Below are 22,194 nucleotides of genomic sequence, written 5' to 3' on the forward strand. Positions count from 1 at the left end.
CCAGATATTCATATATAAATACAGAGCAATTGGTCAAAAGTCCAAAAACAAGGCAAGAGCAAAATTAAGAATTTTCTATTTTTCAAATGTGGATATAATGCTGGAAAACAATATTAATTTCAAACAGAGGTCACAAAGTCAAATGTATACTCACAGTCCACTAAAAACAGATGAATTAATAAGCAAGTATAAGAAAACAGACACTCTCAGCCAAGTCTGAAGTGATCCTTTAAAAAACCTTACTATGGCAAATGATACCACTGTCACGGCAGAAAGCAAAGAGGAACTAAAGAGCCTCTTGATGAGGGAAGATGGAGGAGGAGAGTGAAAGAGCCATCTTAAAACTCCACATTCAGAAAACTAAGACCCTGGCATCTGGTCCCTTTGTGAAGTGAAGTGAAGTGAACTGAAGTCGCTCAGTCGTGTCCGACTCTTTGTGACCCCGGGGACTGTAGGCCGCCAGGGTCCTCCATCCATGGGATTCTCCAGGCAAGAATACTGGAGCAGGTTGCCATTTCTTTCTCCAGGGGATCTTCCCGACTCAGGGATCGAACCCAGGTCTCCCGCATTGTAGGCAGACGCTTTAACCTCTGAGCTGTCCCTTTACTACACAGCAAACAGAAGGGGAAAAGGTGGAAGCAGTGACACATTTCCTCTTCTTGGCTCTAAAACCACTGAGGACGGTGACTGCAGCCATGAAATCAGAAGGCAACTACTTCTTGGCAGGGAAGCTATGACAAACCTAGATAATCGTGTTAAAAAGCAAAGACATCATTTTGCCAACAAAGGTGCATATAATCAAGGCTATGGTTTTTCCAGTAGTCATGTACTGATGTGAAAGCTGGGCAATAAAGAAGGCAGAGCACTGAAGAACTGAACTATGATGTTGGAGAAGACTCTTGAGAGTCCCTTGGACGGCAAGGAGGTCAAACCAGTCTGAACACTCTTTGGAAGGACTGATGCTGAAGGTGAAGCTCCAATACTGTGGCCATCCCATGAGAACAGCTGACTCACTGGAAAAGACCCTGATGCTGGGAAAGACTGAAGGCAGAAGGAGAAAAGGGCAACAGAAGATGAGATGGTTGGATAGCATCACTGAGTCAACGGACATGAACTTGGGAAACTGCAGGAGATGGTGAGGGACAGGGAAGCCTGGAGTGCCGCAGTCCATGGGGTCGTGTAGAGTCGGACATGACTTGGTGACTGAACAACAGTATGATAAATAAAATGAGTCTGTATATGGGTTGTCCCTCACCAGTGGGAAACTCCTGATTTTCTGGAAGAGTATTTCAGGGTGTAGAATTACTAAGAGTGTTGTAATAAATTACTAGAGGTGCACCGGCAGGACCCTGAGGGATGGGATGGGGAGGGAGGTTGGAGGGAGGGTCAGGATGGGGAACACATGTACACCCATGGCTGATTCATGTGACTGTATGGCAAAAACCACCAGAATACTGTAAAGTAATTAGCCTCCAATTAAAAAAAAAGCAGTGGGAAAATAATAATAATAAAAAGAAATTACTAGAGAGACAAACTGTGAGAAAACACATCAATGATGTGAACTAGATCTTATTTTAAAGAGTGACTGACTGGCTTCACCTCCAACCTTGATTGCAGCATTGACTCACTTTCTACTTACTACTAATAAGCTGTTTCCCTTGATAAACTACAAGCTTCCTAGAGGAAGGTTCATTCTGGCTCATGTTCCACACCTGGACTGTGGGCTGCGATGATGAAACTGATGGGAAGATGTGTGAAACTGGGCTGAGGTAGTCGGGGTCCCTCGCTCCCTACACCCTCCACACGGCCTCCACACAGTAGTGCGCAGCAGAGAGACCAGTGTGGGAGGAAGCCGCCCGCTGAGAAGGGCTGCGCTGGTCCTCCTGTACTGAACTAACTCCTGGGCTTCACCTTCACTGTGAACAACTGCCCAATGTTTAAAATAGAACAGTACTTCATAAATTTAAGGGGTTCAAAAATTTTTAAACTCCAAAGTCATGTCCTTTTGATTCAATTTTATAAACATCAAATGAGTAACTCACTTTGACTATTACCACCTACTTATTCATTTATTACTTTACTTAATATTTGGTTCATTACATTTAAGATATCATGTTAAAATCTGGGGGGAAGGGTTCAGAAAAAGATAAAAAAACGAAGTTGTAAAGTGATATGTAACAGGGAACTCATAAAAAATGAAGAAGGCTCTTTGATAGATACTTCAGAGATATAGAGACGACAGCCAGTTCTGGGGGTGGGGAAGGACCCAGAATTGCCACTTGAGAGAGACGGCCTTTGGGGCCCTGGACGTGGGTAGGAGGGGCCGAGCGCCACCAGCAGTCCGGCTCATGCAAGCAGCGCCGCGCTGCACACAGAGGCTCTTGGACACAGTTGCTGTTCAGTCGCTCACTCATGTCCGACTCTGTGACCCCATGGGCTGCAGCACACCAGGCTTCCCTGTCCTTCACTACCTCCTGGAGTTCACTCAAACTCATGTCCACTGAGTCGGTGATGCCATTCAACCATCTCATCCTCTGTCGTCCCCTTCTCCTCCTGCCTTCAGTCTTTCCCAGCATCAGGGTCTTTCCCAATTAGTCGTCTCTTTGCATCAGGCGGCCAAAGTATTGGAGCTTGGATCCAGAGAAATGCCTAAATGACACAGACAGAGGAAACCCATGTGCAGGGCAGTGGGATGCACGAAGCACCGAGGGTTGGAGAGGAGCAAGCTCCAAGCTGTTAAACTGATGTGAACAACAAAGAGGAAAACACTTCCACCTGAAAAGACAGAGTCTGAAAACCAAATGATAGCCACATGCTTATAGGAGCTATTCACTGAACATAATGCTTTTTTGTGACTTTCTTTTTCCTTTCTTAATACCAACTGAAGCGAAAATTTTTGGTTTGGTCACATTGCAAAGGAAAGAAGAAACACCTGCCAGTTACAAATAATTGGCATTTACAACAAAGCCTGGAAGGGAGTAAGTCCCACCTGTGAGATACCTGGGTCATTTAGAATGCTACGTAAGGGGACCTAGAAGAGACTTACAGGACACCAGCCTCAACCCTGTCAGCTGTATGACCCTGGGCAAGTCACTTAACTGTTTTCTCACTTGCACTCTACTCTCTCAAAAGGATAAGTCTGGGGTCAGTCTACCACTAAGGGCTGTTTCATGTCTCTAATACTAAATAATGCCATTACACCGTCATCCTTCCCAGAAACTGGGAGGAAAATCCTCTCGTTCCATCAGTTCAGGATCTATTTTCCAGTCTAAAGAACCACTCTCTCGTGATGGGCCACTTTCTGAGCCACTATACATGGCACTGTTTACAAAGAGGGCCTACACAGGAATGGCACCCTCCTCTCCTTCTTCCCTCTGACAGTTTGATTTTCCGGTTTCAGCTTAGCAGCCAGCCAGGCATCTAAAAGAGGAGAGCAGACAGATCTGCCATCTTTCATAGAGAGTGAGAGCTACACCTCCTCATACTGGAGACCCTCTCTGTGGAAGCCCTGTGCTAGGACGCAGTCAGCAGCATATACTGGGTTGACCAAAAAAGTTCATTCCAGTTTTCCCACAAGATCTTGGGGAAAACCCAAATGAACTACTGGCCAACCCAATAGAAAAATGGTTCACCCAAGTTGCAAAATTCAGACAGTATATACACCAACTGAAATGGAGACCAGATAAGAGATGCAAAAGTTTGCTGCCCGTATATTCCATGGCTTTTCTGCCTGTCTGCAGCTTTGCTGTTTTCCATCCTTCAAAGCACAGTTGCCGACGTCAGAAAGTGTCGCAACCAGAGTCATCTGATGTACACTTACGGGCCTTCCCCATGTTGGTTTAAAGTGCAGAATATAGACTTCATTTCTAAAACTGAGCCCTCGGGTTACATGCGAAAAATAACATGGAATTAGTATAGCCACTATGGAGAACCGTGTGAAGGTTCCTTAAAAAAACTGGAAATAGAACTGCCATACAACCCAGCAATTCCACTGTTGGGCATACACCCCGAGGAAACCAGAATTGAAAGAGACACGTGTACCCCAGTGTTCATCGCAGCACTGTTTATAATAGCCAGGACATGGAAACAACCTAGATGTCCATCAGCAGACGAATGGATAAGAAAGCTGTGGTACATATACACAATGGAATATTACTCAGCCATTAAAAAGACTACATTTGAATCAGTTCTAATGAGGTGGATGAAACTGGAACCTACTATACAAATTGAAGTAAGTCAGAAAGGAAAAAACCAGCACAGTATAGTAACACATATGTATGGACTTTAGAAAGATGGCAATGACGATGCTATCTGTGAGACAGCAAAACAGACACAGGTGTAAAGAGCAGACTTTTGGACTCTAGGAGAAGGTGAGGGTGGGGTGATTTGAGAGAATAGCATTTAAATATGTTTATTACCATATCTGAAATAGATCACCAGTCCAGGTTTGAGGCATGAGACAGGGCGTTCAGGGCTGGTGCACTGGGATGACCCTGAGGGATGGGGAGGAAGGTGGGACGGGGCTTCAGGATGGAGAATACATGTACACCCATGGCTGATTCATGTCAATGTATGTAAAAAACCACTACAATACTGTAAAGTAATTAGCCTCCATTTAAATTAATTAACAACAACAAAAAACACTTGATAAAATATTTCACCCATTACTAGTCTCAATAAAGACAGCAAACAAAAACCAAATTAGCAGTCTTACTTTGACTTCCCATCTTTTAAAATTATGGAAAAAAAAGAAAGACGTAATGGTGAGGCTTATGGGAAAGAAAGACTTGATCAGGAAATCACTTCTCTATGGGAAACGTCGTGCCCTTCCTGGCCAATGCACATATTAACATTTCATGCAAAGATTGGCACAATAAAGGACAGAAATGGTATGGGCCTAACAGAAGCAGAAGACATTAAGAAGAGGTGGCAAGAATACACAGAACTATACAAAAAAAATCTTCATGACCCAGATAACCACGATGGTATGATCACTCACCTAGAGCCAGACATCCTGGAATGCAAAGTCAAGAGGGCCTTAGGAAGCATCACTACAAACAAAGCTAGTGGAGGTGATGGAATTCCAGCTGAGCTATTTAAAATCCTAAAAGATGCTGTGAAAGTGTTGCACTCTACGTTTCCCATAGAGAAGTGATTTCCTGATCAAGTCTTTGTTTCCGATAAGCCTCACCATTACATCTTTCTTTTTTTCCATAATTTTAAAAGATGGGAAGTCAAAGCAAGACTGCTAGTTTGGTTTTTGTTAGCTGTCTTTATTGAGACTAGTAATGGTTGAAATATTTTATCAAGTGTTATTTTTTTGTTAATTAATTAATTTAAGGTTGCCAGCAAACTTGGAAAACTCAGCAGTGGCCACAGGACTAGAAATGGTCAGTTTTCATTCCAATCTCAAAGAAAGGCAATGTCGAAGAAGGTTCAAACTACCAGACAACTGCACTCATCTCATACACTAGCAGAGTAATGCTCAAAATTCTCCAAGCCAGCCTTCAACAGTACAGGAACCATGAAAATCCAGATGTTCAAGCTGGATTTTGAAAAGGCAGAGGAACCAGAGATCAAATTGCCAACATCCATTGGATCATTGAAAAAGAGAATACCAGAAAAACATCTACTTCTGCTTTATTGATTACGTCAAAGCCTTTGACTGTGTGGATCACAATAAACTGTGGAAAATTCTTAAAGAGATGGGAATACCAGACCACCTGAACTGCCTCCTGAGAAATCTGTATGCAGGTCAAGAAACAACAGCTAGAACTGGACATGGAACAACAGACTGCCTCCACATTGGGAAAGGAGTACGTCAAGGCTGTGTATTGTCACCCTGCTTATTTAACTTACATGCAGAGTACATCACACAAAATGTTGGGCTGGATGAAGCACAAGCTGAAATCAAGATTGCCAGGAGAAATATCAATAACCTCAGTTATGCAGACGATACCACCATTATGGCAGAAACTGAAGAGGAACTAAAGAGCCTCTTGATGAAAGTGAAAGAAGAGAGTGAAAAAGCTGGCTTGAAACTCAACATTCAGAAAACAAAGATCATAGCATCCAGTCCCATCACTTCATGGCAAATAGATGGAGAAACAATGGAAACAGAGACAGAGTTTATTTTCTTGGGCTCCAAAATCACTGCAGACGGTGACTACAGCCATGAATAGTCTAGAATCAACTCCCTTCTTCAGATCAAGTCTCTAATAACCTTCCTACACTGATAATTTGACTCAGTTTCCAAACAAACTTAGGGCCCAGACAGGCCTGACTTTTTCAACTTAAAGTCAACCTCAAAAACAAAATTCTAAACTATTTATGCTGAGAAGAGTTTTCAATGTTTGGACTTCCCTGGTGGCTTAGACAGGAAAGCGTCTGCCTATAATGTGAGAGACCGGGGTTCAATCCCTGGATCGGGAAGGTCTCCTGGAGAAGGAAATGGCAACCCACTCCAGTATTCTTGCCTGGAAAATCCCATGGACGGAGAAGCCTGGTAGGCTACAAAGGGGACACAAAGAGTCAGACACCACTGAGTGACTTCACTTTCACTTCCAATAGGCCCATACTCAACTACATCCAGGATAACTCCATCTCAGAATCACCCAGGATCTCATATTGTTTCCCCTACAGAAGCCACACACTCATGCAACTCCAGAATAGACAGCAGATGGGAGAAATACATTGATATCCACAAAGTTATATCCAAAGTCAAATTATTTTAGGCCAGAGGACTAAGGACACGTTAATTAGCAATAAGATTAATACAGCAGAATGGAACATACCCAGGACTACTGAATTACCCAGGACTACTTAAGTTCTATCCCTACCCATGAAATTAACATCAGCAGTCAAATGACAAATACAAACCATATATGAGGTAAGCATACTCATGGCAAAATAAAATCAAGCCTCCTTGGCACCCTGGAATATGATTTTGCAGCACCAAGTTATGGCTTGCTATAAAGGTGACTGCTAATATTTTCCTTAAGTTTATTTTTTAAAAGACCATGCAAAAGAGCTAAAATACATTACAAAATGTAAGGACAGACTCTAAGACAAACTTACCTAAAGGGTGATCCTTTTTCTATAAATTTTTAGTCATTAATTATTCCTATTTATAATATAGTGTTTAAGAGCTATGTGATTAGTATACAGTATAATAACTTTTATGAACTTCTCGAGTTTAAAGCTCAAATTGATCAAGAGTAGGTAAAGAAAAAGATTTCAAAAATATATAACCAAGAGAAAAACATACTCAAGCATTTACAGTTCCCATATAATCAAGTATAAAGTATAAAATTATTCTAAGCCCTATCTAAAAGTCTAGGAAGAAAGTATACAGATACCTGATGGATAGGGATTTTCAAATTCAAAGAAGACGTAGTGATATGGTTCGCACCTCATTTTTTCACGTAACAATGATTGTGATTTTTTTAAAATCCACACGATCTTACAAAATCTACCTTGGGAAAACTGGAGTATATGTATAAGAAGCTGGTCATATTTAGATTTTCAATTTGAGGATACAAATAGGAAAAGTCATCTTGCTCACCCAAGGAACAAATTCACAGCTTTGGCCTTATCACAACAGTGTTCTAATCAAGCAGGCAATGTGTGAATTCAAAGCTGACTCAGTTGTCTTGGAAACTAACTTATCAATTCAAGTTAAGTCTCTATTTCTCTCTTCAACACTGCCTATATTTTGGGTGGCACGTATCTTCAGAATATTTAAGAGGGGGGATTGGGGGATAATAATTTAATGAATTTTCCATTATATCTCAAATCTCCATTGAAAGTAGTATCATACAAGCAAATGTTATTTAACTGCTTAGATTATACACAAAATGATGTTTGTTTATGTGCTTTTTCTTTCTTGGCTGCTTTCTAGTTTTGCATGAAACCAACTGGCTTTAAAGACAAGAAAAGAGATTCACGTTATCTCTTACCAGACCCATGAGAAGGCCAAAAATCAAGGTGGCTATCACAAAAAAGAAGTAAGAACACCAAGCAGGAACTCCAAGGGTCACTGTGAAATAGTTGTGAAGATGCTGTGAACAGAAGAAAAAAGTAAAAAAAAAAAAAAAAAAATACATATTTATAAAGAGAACTAAAAATGTTTGAATCTCCCTCTTTACCACTTTACTCAAGTCTACAGTTCTATTTATATGAGCTCCCACAAAGATCATCCAGCGGATTATACATCTATATTATTTTTCAAGAGCAAGTCAGATTTTATAACACTGAGAATCTGACAGTAAAAATCAAGGTCGTGTCTAGTAAGAGTTATACTTCTTTGAAGTTAATGACCAAACAGAACTCTGGTAGGATTGTTTATCCTTCTTCCATCATGGGATTTTTTTTTGGTCACTATCCCCTAACAACTTATATACCTTAATGTTTACTCATAATATGATATCCATAAAAAATTAAACTTTGTTTTTTAATTGGGCCTTTATCAATTTTTAAGTAGAACTAAATTACTGCTTATGGAACATCAACCATTTTAATGTTTCCAAACTTCCTTTTTCTAGTCATATTCTTATTGCTCAACATCCAGCCATCCTTTACAAATTTCCTAATCACCATAAAATTTAGACATTTTTCAGCTAATTCATCATGAGCAGATAAGATTTCATCAGTCTTTGAAGAAAGTGCACATTCCTTCTTGTTTACTATCCTCTGGGACTCTATTTTTCACTCAAACAGTAAAAAATGAGTGAGGAGATACAATCTGAGCTAGAAGTATCACATGCTAAATCATACAGGAATTTCAGATATGAACTAGCTAGTGTGGAATCAAAGCCCATTTAGACATGGACTTGAAGGAGCCATGTTGCCTCATGATGGCTTTGTGATCATCTACTTTAGGCCCTTTTAGCTTCAAAAAAAGTGTTCTTGCCTGGAGAGTCCCAGGGACAGAGAAGCCTGGTGGGCTTCCGTCTGTGGGGTCGCACAGAGTTGGACACGACTGACGCGACTTAGCAGCAGCAGCAGCTTCAAAAAAATTCACTAAAAAGCCAATAGTTTTATGATATTTTTATGTCTATAGATAGTTTATCTACAAAATTACAGGGCATAGGATGAAATGGCTCCAAACTAAATGCCACCAGCAAACAGAAATAATGACTTGCTCAGAACTGATGAGGTTAATGAAAACTAGTCCAAGAGTCTATTTAAATATTTCTCAAAACTGAAGTTACTCAAGTATCTCTCACTGGCTTCTCAGTTTGTAACTGTCAATACAATAAGATAATATATCTGTTTCTGGCTTAACTTAGAATAAACAAAACAGACTGTTAACTGATATAGAATAGTCTGAGATCTCTTTTCTCCAATTGTTTACTCAGCAATAGAGGCACATCTAAAGACTCAAGGTTTTAAATACTGACACATGTAATTAAAGTGCTCAATAAATATTTATTGAATAAATAAAATACACTAGCAAATCCTTAAACTATTCACAGGAATGCACACAACTCCTGACTTATAAAACTGTCATCTGTCTTCTGTTGATGGCACTGGTCATTGCTCTATCTTCAGCCACGGCAACTATCTAAGAATAATCTAGTACTCTGCAGCCCAAGTAGGCAAAAGAGATATTTAGGATATAAAAGGTTGTTTTGCTCAAACTCTGTCAGTGGAAGTTTTAAGATGCATTGTACAGTTCTTTAGGAAATTTGGCATATTGAATATAGCTTATTTATGCTTGTCTTGATTATTCAATTTCATCATCAAAACGAAACTCTGAAATGCGCCAAGGAATTAGAAGACATGGAAAGCCAGTGTGCATTTGTGCTAACCCATGGACATATGAATTCTGTAACTTGCTTTATAAGTAGTATCTGCCCATATAGTTGGAATGAGTAACACATTATAAGTCCATCTGGACAGTGTCTTAAGCCCTTTTGCAAAATAAATGATTTAAGAAATGCTTAAGAAATTTTCTAAGTTATTTTCTAGAATTCAGTAAATGATATGCCTTTGAATCACTGCATTGAGTCATATTCTCAGTGCATTCAAAGACATCTTCTTACAGATTCCACTTCAATTTTCTTGTACTGCCATCCTCTAAGGAATTTGCTTGAGCTTCTTAGAGAAACTCTGCCATCTTGTGGTCTTTTTAGGTGATTACTAAAAAATTACTAAAGCCTCATTAATCAAGTTATGTTTTCAAAACTGTAGCCACAAATCATTATCGTTTACTTTGTCTGAGTCCACAACGGTTTCAGAATACCTTTAAGACTATTAGGGTTCCTGTACTAGGCACATGAAGTTTTTTGTATACATGTTTCCCAGTAATAACTGATTAAAATCAACCTATTTCAATTTTAGATTTCTGTGTTTGTTTCTTTGCCAGGGAAAGTAACTTTTCACTTGTGGAAAATACTGACCCGAGTTCAATATTATATGTGCTCATTACAAGGAAGCATCATATTATTTCCTTAAAATGCATGCAAATGTCACCTGCTGGGCCCAATACCTCATATTATTATATTTTTGTAATAGGTGACTGAATTAGAGCTAATTTTTAGCTATAAACAGATCTGAATGAGAGGACTACATGAAGACACTGTTTACAGCAGAAAAAAAGGACATTCCAACCAGTGGTCAGATGGATTTGAGGAACGGAGCCAGGATAAGGTGTCCATCATTCAGAGGTGGAGCTTTTTATAAGATTCACTCAAAACATAACAGAAAGGTTGAAAGTTGAAAAAAACAATTCCAGGTAGGCACTAACCAGAAAAAAAAAATTATAGTATTAATATTAGAAAAAAATGACCTTATAGAATGTAAATACAATTTCTATGTGTCAAATTTTACTATTATAAAATTAAACTTTTTTTCTTAAAAAAAAATCTGCAAAGTCCAAATATACATATATATATACCATATATACTGTACTTCTCAATCACTAATAAGAATATATTAACTGGTTATTCAGAGATGAATCATGTTCTCTTCTTCAAACAGCCTTTTCTCAGCAGTCCAATGCACTCACACAGAATCCATCCATGCTGCCCAAGGCTGTGCCCTGTGCCTACAGAAGTAAAACATCAACTCCTGGCCTTGATGTGCTCCAAATGTCAAACACAGAAATCATTTGCATGACATAATGAAAAATGGCAACTCCTTGTTATCAGTCAAGCTGTAAGTTCAGTTCAGTTGCTCAGTTGTGTCTGACTCTGCGACTCCCTGTCCATCACCAACTCCCGGAGTTCACTCAGATTCACGTCCATCGAGCCATCCAGCCATCTCATCCTCTGTCGTCCCCTTCTACTCCTGCCCCCAATCCCTCTCAGCATCAGAGTCTTTTCCAATGAGTCAGCTCTTCTCATGAGGTGGCCAAAGTACTGGAGTTTCAGCTTTAGCATCATTCCTTCCAATGAACACCCAGGACTGATCTCCTTTAGAATGGACTGGTTGGATCTCCTTGTAGTCCAAGGGACTCTCAAGAGTCTTCTCAAGCTATAAGAGGTTTGAACAATTATTTATTTTCCCTGGTACTGTCTTTGAAAAGAAAACTACTTTATAACAATTTGTGAGGGTCACAATTAATTTCCATCTAATCTCTTTTTAAGGCTTCCCTGATAGCTCAGTTGGTAAAGAATCCTCCTGCAGTGCGGGAGACCTCGATTTGATTCCTGGGTCAGGACTATCCGCTGGAGAAGGGGTTCCAGTATTCTTGGGCTTCCCATGTGGCTCAGCTGTTAAAGAATCCGCCTGCAATGCTGGAGACCTGGATTTGATCCTTTGGTTGGGAAGATCCCCTGGAGAAGGGAAAGGCTACTCACTCCAGTATTCTGGTCTGGAGAATTCCACAGACTGTACAGTCCATGAGATCGCAAAGAGTCAGACACGACTGAGCAACTTTCACAATCTCTTCTTAACCCTCAGAACAAATTCTCTCCTGACCTGCAGTTGTAGCAGATTCTGTGCTAAGCTTCTGAAGATTCCTGACACCTATTACAATTATCCTGTTGGTTTAGAAAATATATGTCTATAAGGTTTTCAAATAGCTATCAAAATATATGACTCCTAAATATATTTACTGTCAAAATACAGCAACAGGCTGAATCCTTATTCTCAGTTCCTTTGCAATGCAAAATTCTCAACCTTTGAGTAAACTTCTCGCCAATAAAAGAAAATATCAGAAGAAAACCAAATGAAACTCAAAACTATATGAAAAGAGGACAAATGCTAGTTATTTTTTAACATGATAGACGAATGTCAAAAAAAGACAATTAACAGAATTTAAACAAAAAAGATTAAGTTCAAGTCACCAATTTATTTTGTTGCTAAAAAAAAAAAAACCTAAAGTAGGTATATCTCAAAAAGCAAAAACTATAATACAACTGAAAAACTGAGATGCAAAAGTTTTTTTTAAAATTTCTCCAAACATACACTAATATGCACAAAAAACAGAGCTTTCATGAGCTCCATGAACTGTTGTTGTTCAGTCACTCAGTCGTGTCTGACTCTGTGACTCCATGAACTGTAGCACACCAGGCTTCTGTGTCTTTAACCCAGTCCTACAGCTTGCTCAAATTCATCTCCATTGAGTTTGTGATGCCATCTCATCCTCTGTCATCCACTTCTCCTCATGCTTTCAAACCTCCCCAGCATCAGGGTCTTTTCTAATGAATCGGCTCTTTGCATCAGGTAGCCAAAGTATTGGATATTCACCTTCATCATGAGTTCTTCTAATGAACACCCAGGACTGATCTCCTTTAGGATGGACTGGTTGGATCTCCTTGCAGTCCAAGGGACTCTCAAGTCTTTTCCAACACTACAGTTCAAAAGCATCAATTCTTCAGCACTCAGCTTTCTTTAGAGTCCAACTCTCATATCTATACATGACTTTGTATGGAAATACCATAGGCTTGACTAGACAGACCTTTGTTGGCAAAGTAATGTCTCTCCTTTTTAATATGCTAAGTTGGTCACAGCTTTTCTTCCAAGGAGCAAATGTCTTTTAATTTCGTGGCTGCAGTCACCATCTGCAGTGATTTTGTAGTTGTTTGTATTCTTTCCCTGTCTATTTGCCATGAAGTAATGGGACCGGATGCCATGATCTTCATTTTTTGAATGTTAAGTTTTAAGCCAGCTTTTTCACTCTCCTCTTTCACCTTCATCAAGAGGCTCTTTAGTTCCTCTTTGCTTTCTGCCTAAAGGGTGGCATCGTCTGCACATCTCAGGTTATTGATATTTAACCCAGCAATCTTTATTCTAGCTTGTGATTCATCCCGCCCGGCAATTTTGCATGATGTACTCTGCATGTAAATTAAAGAAGCAGGGTGACAATATACAGCCTTGATGTACTCCTTTCCCAATTTGGAACCACTCTGTTGTTCCATGTCTGGATTTAACTGTTGCTTCTTGATCTACATACAGATTTCTTAGGAGGCAGGTAAGGTGATTTGGTATTCCCATCTCTTTAAGAATTCTCCCCAGTTTGCTGTGATCACACAGTTCAAGGTTTTAGCACAGTCAGTGAAGCAGAAGTAGATGTTTTTATGGAACTCTCTCGCTTTTTCTGTGACACAATAGATGTTAGCAATTTGATCTCTGGTTCTTCTGCCTTTTCTAAATCCAGCTTGAACATCTGGAAATTCTCAGTTCACTTACTGTTGAAGCCTGGCTTGGAGAATTTTGAGCATTACTTTGCTAGCATGTGAAGTGAGTGCAATTGTGGGGTAGTTTGAACATTGTTTGGCACTGCCCTTCTTTGGGATTGGAGTGAAAACTGATTTTTCCAGTCTTGTGACCACCGCTGAGTTTTCCAAATTTGCTGACATATTGAGTGCAGCACTTTCACAGCATCATCATTTAGGATTTGAAATAGCTCATCTTGAATTTCATCACCTCCACTAGTTTTGTTCGCAGTGATGCTTCCTAAGTTCCACTTGACTTTGCAATCCAGGATGTCTGGCTGTAGGTGAGTGATCATACCATCCTGGTTATCTGGGTCATTAAGATCTTCTTTGTATAGTTCTTCTGTGTATTCTTGCCACGTCTTATTAATATTTCCTTGAATATTAAGTTCCAAATATGACAAATGATGTATAATCATAACATAGAAAAGACAAATACAGGGAGGTAATCAGATCTAAAGATCTTTTGAAATACTTTAAAGATTTATATACTTAATTCCCTGGCAATTTTGTCAAATCTGGCAGGATTTAGATCACTGTACCTGTAGAGAGGAGCAAAGGTTACGTGATACATTCAATATTATGTAAAAGTTCAGCATTTGAACCTAAATAACAGTTCTAAGTTACTGAGAAGACTCAGTGAAATGATACAATCACACATAGCAGCTTCCCAGGTGACGCTAGTGGTAAAGAACCCGCCTGCCAATGCAGGAGATGTGAGACATGTGTTCGATCCCTGGGTCAGGAAGATCCCCTGGAGGAGGAAATGGAACCCCACTCTAGTATTCTTGCTGGAAGAATCCCATGGAGAGAAGTCTGGTGGACTACAGCACATGGGGTCACAAAGAGTCAGACATAACACTGAGCCACATAAAAGGGGCTTGCAAATTTTTCCTTAAAGGGCTACATCATGAATATTTAGGCTTGTGGGCCATATGATCTCTGCCACAACAACTCATCTCTATCACTGTACTGTGAAAGCAGTCACAGAAAATAGGTAATAAGTGAATGTGACTATGTTCCAACAAGACATTATTAAACAAAACAGGCAGCCCAGCCTGCCCAACAAGCTGGTCTGCTGATCCCTAATGGATCTTTGATCTGTAGGGAGATTATGACAATGAGAAATAAGAGGAAGTGAAACCACAGAAGCCCTTTCAGCTTTGAGAAAGGGATTTACTACTGATCTATGAAAATATGACTTTGGTCTTTTGGCCCCTGTCCAATTTAAGTCCTTCTACACAAAGACACATTCCCACTATGACTCCAGGTAAGAGTAGTTGTGTGGCTTAAGAAGAAAAGTGAAATTATAAAACCATTTATAAGTATTTATTTTCCTACTATTTAGAAGCAACCTTCTCACTCTTAAAAACCCCTCTGCTGATATAATCATAAAGGGCCTTATTTACTCACCCATATCTTGCCAGAGATGCTAAAAAGACCAGCCATTCCAGACATCCTAAAAAAAAATAAAGGCAAGGAGAACCACTGGTGATGGATAGCATAATAAAAAACAAAAACAAACAAACAAAAAAACCTCAAGCCACAAGGACTCCTCCTCTACTTTGAGCAAGACATCATGTTCTGTCTTGGATTCTCTTCCGTTCTGACAGAGCTTAGACCCCAGGGCCAGGTTCTGGATTACTCAGGAGTAAACACAGTCAGGTCTGCTGGTCCTTTCTTGCTGCATGGTGGGTGCCTGGCAACATCCCTAACACTGAGCAGCTGCAGGTCTCAGGGGAAAAGTCGCACACTCTGCCCTCACGGTCACAAGCTCAGTGGGCACCTGAGAGGGCGCAGTCCGGCTGGAATCCTCTGGGCTCGTACCTGAGATGAGAGCTCATGTCCTTTCTCTGCCTTCAAACTGTACACACCCTCTCCACCCTGTGCCCTCAGCTAACACACACTCATCTGTCACTGTACAACCAGCAGCTGTCAGGCGGCCTTTCTCACCATCTCAGCAGCACGTCTAGCCTGGAGTTCACCTGCTTCTTGTTCCGATGGAGGAAACTACCCCACCAACCACCGTCCAAACTCTCCACTTGTGCCTTGGATCCCATCCCTTCTGTCTTGCTAAAGACTTGGTTTTTCCTTTCATCCCATTTTCTGCATCAGCAATTTCTCCCTCTCTGATGGATCATTTCTCTGCATGAAAACACGTTCTACTCTCACTCATCTTTTGAAAGGAGCATCACTGGACCGCAGATGGCCCTCCGACTCACCTTCTCAATCTCCAAAGAGGAGCCTACACTTGCTGCTCCTTCTTCTTCACCTTACCTTTAACCCCAGATCCAGCTTCTGCCCTCACTGCTGCACTCCCTGACTCCCTGTTAAGGCCACAATGACATCACATTGCTTCACTCGATGTCCTGTCTCAGACTTCATCTCCCCTAACCCCTTGCAGATGTGAGACACAAGGGACTACTCTCTCCTTCGTGCACCTTTTACTTGCCTTTTAGGAAACCGCACACCCCTGCCTGCCCTCCTGCCTCCCTGGCACTCATTTCCAATTTCCTTCTGCTGACTCCTTCTCTACTCAGCTTCTTAACTTTGGAGTGTCTCGTGGCTCAGTCCCAAGCACTTTTCTTTTTCTCTCTCTCCAGGTGACCCCCTTCCTTCTAAAACTTAAAATACCATCTATATGCCTTTTGTGTTCCTGAATTCTCCATGGAGACCTATCTCCATGCATCCAACCTGGAAGTTCTACAAAGAAGTCTGCATCTCAAATTCAATATGACCAATGCTGAACCCTTAATTTTCTCTTGCTCAAATTAGACCATCAAGTTCTCAAACCAAAAACCCAGGAGTTGTGTGTGTGAGTTGCATATTTGGAGTGTGTGTCTGTTTGTGTATGAATCTTCCCTTTCCTTCACCTTAGAGGAGTCTACCTTTAAAACCTATTTTATTTTTTAATAGTGAAACAATTATTAAAATATTTTAAACTACATTTATACCATATACAAATCTAAATTTCTTTTAAAAGTATCAACTAACGGTGGTGTTGGATTCACATTAGCAATCATTACATGATCAAAGAGACTGCTTTCTTGTGCTTTATTACAAAATTTATTTTTATTGAATTAACTACTCAAGTTTCAGAATGCTTTAATTTTTTCCCTAGGCATATTCCTTTCTTTAGGGCTCCTAAAGCTTCAAACAATTGTTCCTTTCTATCTTTAAATTCAGTCCTGTCTTAGTTTAATTCAACATCTATTAAGAGACACTGATGTCAATTTTTTTCTTTTTAGCTGAAACAAAAGCCATCAAAGAAGCCTAACATTTATCAAGTTTTTTTTTGTTTGTTTTTTGTTTTTGTAATTTGGGGCCATGATTAGCCCTGAATCTCAGTCTTCAGGAAAGAGCTGGGAAGGTGAGGACTATGATCTCATCTCCATATAGAGACTGAGAAGCCTGAGTGATGCTAAGTCACTTGGTTAACTAGTGATTGAGACAGACCTCTCCCACTGGACGGTGGTTTTCCCTTGATAATGGCTAGGTCATTTGTGGGGTGATACACTGGCACCATGTGAATACCCCATTACTCCACAATCTTCCGGAGGAGGCAATGGCACCCTACTCCAGTACTCTTGGCTGGAACGTCCCATGGATGGAGGAGCCTGGTGGGCTGCAGTCCATGGGGTCGCTAAGAGTTGGACACGACTGAGCAACTTCCCTTTCACTTTTGACTTTCATCCATTGGAGAAGGAAATGGCAACCCACTCCAGTGTTCTTGCCTGGAGAATCCCAGGGACAGGGGAGCCTGGTGGGCTGCCATCTATGGGGTCGCACAAAGTCGGACACGACTGAAGTGACTTGGCAGCAGCAGCAGCAGCCACAATCTTCTAAGAGTTTTACATCCATAATGTCAAAGGCCCTGGTCTGCCATCAGGCTACTCTTATGCATCCAATCCACACAGCTCCTATAACACTTAATTGGAAAACTGTGCCTATATTCAGTATTCAGAAGGCATTTGAAGTTGTATGACAATTAACTTTAAAGGCCTGTTCAGCAGTCATTTGTTAACAGCAGAACTGTAGTTTTATTAGCAGGAGCTTGTTCAGCTGGTAAAGAATCTGCCTGCAATGCAGGAGACCTGGGTTCAATCCCTGAGTTGAGAGGATCCCCTGGAGAAGAGAACAGCTTACCCACTCCAGTATTCTGGCCTAGAGAATTCCAGGGACAGAGGAACCTGACAGGCTATAGCCCATAGGGTTTCAAAGAGTTGGAAACGACTGAGTGACTTTCACAGAAACACCTGAGGCTGCTTGACCAGTACCAGCGCAGTCTCTAGGACAGTAGCCATGTGTGGGTAGTTTTCAAAAGTCCACAGGTGATTCCCCTGGGCAAGTGAGGATGCAAATCACTGCTCTCAATCATCGCAATGGCAATTCTTACCATTTCAAAAGGCTTCCCAGGTGGCACTAGTAATAAAGAACCTGCCTGCCAAGCAGGAGACATAAAAGACACAGGTTTGATACCTGGGTTGAGCAGACCCCCTGGAGGAGGGCACAGAAACCCACTCCAGTATTTTTGCCTGGAGGATCCCATGAATAGAGGAGCCTGGTGGGCTACAGTCCATAGGGTTGCAAAGACTGGGACACGACTGAAGTGACTTAGCATGAGCACACATGCACACCATTTCAAATTCAGAGAGGTAGCGTTTTGGTGAGTCAATAAGCTGACTTTACAGATTTCTGAAAATGTGAAGAAAGTGCAACACTGTCAGTTTCCACTAGAAAACTAGTGCTCTTGATACTCGTGCCTCCTTAAGAAGAATCCAGTATCACAGATGTAAGCCATACTGTATGATTTCTGGGAAATCAGGTCCACAATAGGGTATATTTTCTGCCCAGTTCTCAAAGAGATCACACTAATATTGTACAAGTGAATAAGAAGGCCCCAGACCTGGAATCCATGACTAAGAAATAAAGCTGATTAGTTTGTGGAGGGAGCAGAGACAGCTCTAATTTGGCCTACAGGGTCTAAAACTGGCCTTAAGTAAACTTCCCTCAGAGAGAAAACTGACATCATCATGAAACGCTAATGATACTCAGTTCAAATATATCCCTACACCATTTATGTTTTTTTTTCTGGTTGAAAAAAAAAAAATTTTCCAAACTATACAAATGTAAAAGTTTCAAATAAAAGCCCAAGCATTAGTCATGCCCATCTTTCTGGCCAATGTCAAACAAATATCTTTACAATAGTTGGGCATTTCAAAACCATACCACAAGGCTATGTTACTAGAATTCTGTAAGACTCACTCCTTTAACTATTCCTGTGTTCTGCAGGTCCAGCCAGGAAGACTCTCGCCCAGCTGGCAGGTCACGTGCAAGAGTCAACACTCTGCATCCCCAACCTACTGATAACCATCCCTGAGGCTGAGACGTGAGGCTGAGGTAAGAGGTGGGAGCAGACAAGGGCAGGGGCAGGGAAGTCTAGTCTGTGATGATAATGACAGTGACACTCATGACAGTGAGGCCGCTCATGTGAACCGTTTTGGTCTCAGCAAGATTAAAAACCCAGGAGTCTACCTGTGGGCCCAAGTGGGCAGCAGCTGGGAAGTGAGAGTACCCTGGATCCCTCTCTACTCTTCTGCTCACAGCTCCCCACCCTAGCAGGGCCATCATGAGGCAGGGTGGTGGGGAGACACTGGGTCCAAGGGTTCAGAATGGCAGGGACGCTGGGAGGGCACTGGAGCCGCACAGGGAGGCTCTGGGTGAGGAGTGAAAATGCAGAAGAGCCTCACAGGTGCTCCGACAAGAAGCTGTCAGAGGTCTCCAGGCCGAACCACAGGTACAAAGCCCTGAGCAAGGGAAGCTGACCCCTTGAACACAGTCAGAGTGAGGACTAAAAACACTTAATCCCTCCATCCGAAAAAAGTCACTGTCTCTTCAGCTTCCATGACTAAGAAGGAGGCCCAGTATGTTACTGGATTCTCAGTACTGGAAAAGAAATGCACACTCTCCTGGCTAAATGCATGCCTTTCCAGTCGGAGAATGAAGCACACACGGGTGTAAGGCTTGCTCCTGGTATCTCAGTTTTGCAGGAAGGGCAGCAACTGTTCTGTGAGGAGTCTCTCTCATTTCACCACCTGAAGCAAAGTTGCAACAGGGCCTCCATTAAGAGGCTCCCCTAATGCCTGAGGAAGCTCTTCTAAGTGTCACCAGTGCTGTGCAACAGAGTACTGCCACTATTAAACTCAGCACCCACTCTGCACTGCCACCAGCAATGGCCCTGCTCAGCAGGCAGAACGCAAAGCCACTCTCACTGCGATAGGACGAGGCCAATCTGCATTACTGCCCTCAACCATGTCCCTGAGGAGGAAGCTAGAATCCTATTTCAGTCTAGTATTAGACTGTATATTAGTATTATAACCCACTCTAAACAGCTTAGTGAAAGTCAAAGTGAAGTAGCTCAGTCGTGTCGGATTCTTTGCGACCCTACAGACTGTAGCCTACTAGGCTCCTCTGTCCATGAGATTTTCCAGGCAATAGTACTGGAGTGGACTGCCATTTTTTCCTCCAGCGAAGCAGCTTAAAGTAACCTCTAATCTTTGTTGTTATCACCAATAATCACAGGAAGAACTGATGGGAAAAACCCACACCCACTGCATGAGAGAGGCCACGCCCTTCCACCTGCAACGCAGAGGGGCACAGGGCACTTCAGCTAGGTTTTGCAGCCCTCATTCCACTGGCGTGGGTAGGGTCAGATTGCATAATAATAGGGTAATATATTTATGATTTTTAAAAAGAGTTCTTACCTTTTATAGACACATACCAAAATATAATAGTAAAATGACACATTTGGCATTTGTTTCAAAACAATTGATAAAATAAGCTATAATTTGATGGTCATAATACGTGTGTGATATGTATATGGAGGTTTACTGTACTATTTTCTGTATTTTTATGTATATTAGAAAGTTTCTGTAATAAAAAGTGAAAAAAATTTGAGTTCTTGTACAAAAATTTGGAACAAAGTGGCTCATACCATTATGATTTTCGTATGATTTATATATATTACAAGCAAAATAACATGCTGCCTTAAAATACTACTGTAATAAGGAGAAGATGCAAATGGATGAGTTTCTAAAATTTCCACACATCCACTAGTAGCTACAATTTCCAACTTCAATACATCACTCCCAAGATAAGTTAAAAGACAAACATTTTAAAAGGAATGCCTTAAAACCATACATTTTACAAGGGATCATCTGCAAGTTTAAGAATTCATAAAGTCTCAAAAATCCTGTAGATCAGTCCCTTTTCCAGCTCACTTTCCAACCTTCTGTGGTATGAAACCTGTACATCATCCAGTGACACCTCCAATTAACAGCTGGGTTGCCATGCTACACTTTTCAGCTGAAGGCCCAGATTCCTGTCCAAACTCCTTGGGCCACCATGGCTGCTTTTCAGCAAGCTCTGCAAAATACAGTGACTCAAAATTTCCCTCATGGTTTAGGCGAGCCGGTCTCACAATGACCCTGTGGGGATCCAAGGTAGGGGACACAGAGTGGCAGGGGTCCTGCCCATCAGCACAAGCTGCCTTCTAGCATGTGGGACTGAGGTTTAAACCTATTTTAAAACCACCCATGCTCTGCATCCCCACTGCCACCAGCCTGGTCCATATCACCATCCCTGGGCAAGGCCACTCCACACAGTCCCCTTCAGCCTCTGCTCATGGCCTGCACTGCTCACACCCTGGCTTCTCACCAGCCACAGGCCTGACCGTCTGCCCCTGCCCTCTCTGTCCTCTGTTTATACCGCTCCCTCTTTTCTTTCACTGTGCCTAACCCTGGCCACCTGACTTTTCCTCAACACACCGAGCTCTTTCCAATGAGGGACGTGTGAGAATGCTACCTCCACTCCTGGAACGGTCCTCACCTGCTCCTCACCCGGCCAGGCCCTGCGGCCCTGCAGACCCCATCCGCAGTGACCCCTCAGAGCCAGCTCTCCTAGTACCGATCTAACAGAGGCCCGTGCTCCCACAGTCAAGCCCTGACTTAGTAAGGGTTTGTTTTGTTTTGTGATTCTCTACATCCCTAATTTTTTCGTCATCTTACTGTAAGTCACCCTAGGAGACCAGAGGGGTCACATCTGTCATGTTGACTGCTAAACATCTAGCACTGAGAACAGAAGCTGCATAAAATCAATGCTCACTGATTTTAAAGAATGAAAATTGGTAGAATGAAACATCAGAAGTGCGCTGCTTTTAGAAATAAGCCGTGTATTTCTTATAGATGCTATCAGATCACTTATTTCTACAATGTAACATGATTTGATCCTATTTCAGCAGGGATATTCCTTATGCTTATACATACCAACATAAAATCAATTACAAATACCACATTTCATTCCAAATGAAAACTGTGAACAAGGAATTATTGCTCGACCTTATCTGCCTCACCAAGCATTACACTATTTACCATCATGGCCAAAGGTTACCCCTGCAGTACTCCGCTAGCAGCCAAAGACACCATAGGTCTTCCTCTCCACACAGATGGGTACTTTAGCAATTCCTTCACGG

General features: G+C 41.5%; 1 protein-coding gene across 1 annotated transcript in view; it reads right to left on the minus strand.

The window, feature by feature from the left end:
- Positions 1 to 22,194, minus strand: part of TMX4 (thioredoxin related transmembrane protein 4) — a 74,548-nt gene that overhangs the window by 10,818 nt on the left and 41,536 nt on the right. Inside the window, exons 5-6 of the mRNA XM_069546380.1 lie at positions 15,078 to 15,123; positions 7,959 to 8,060 (exon numbers count right to left, since the gene is read on the minus strand). Of these exons, the coding sequence (XP_069402481.1) occupies positions 7,959 to 8,060; positions 15,078 to 15,123 (148 nt within the window). The remainder of the gene's footprint in view (positions 1 to 7,958; positions 8,061 to 15,077; positions 15,124 to 22,194) is intronic.

Source organism: Ovis canadensis, chromosome 13 (assembly GCF_042477335.2).
Source record: "Ovis canadensis isolate MfBH-ARS-UI-01 breed Bighorn chromosome 13, ARS-UI_OviCan_v2, whole genome shotgun sequence".
Classification (NCBI taxonomy): Eukaryota; Metazoa; Chordata; class Mammalia; order Artiodactyla; family Bovidae; genus Ovis; species Ovis canadensis.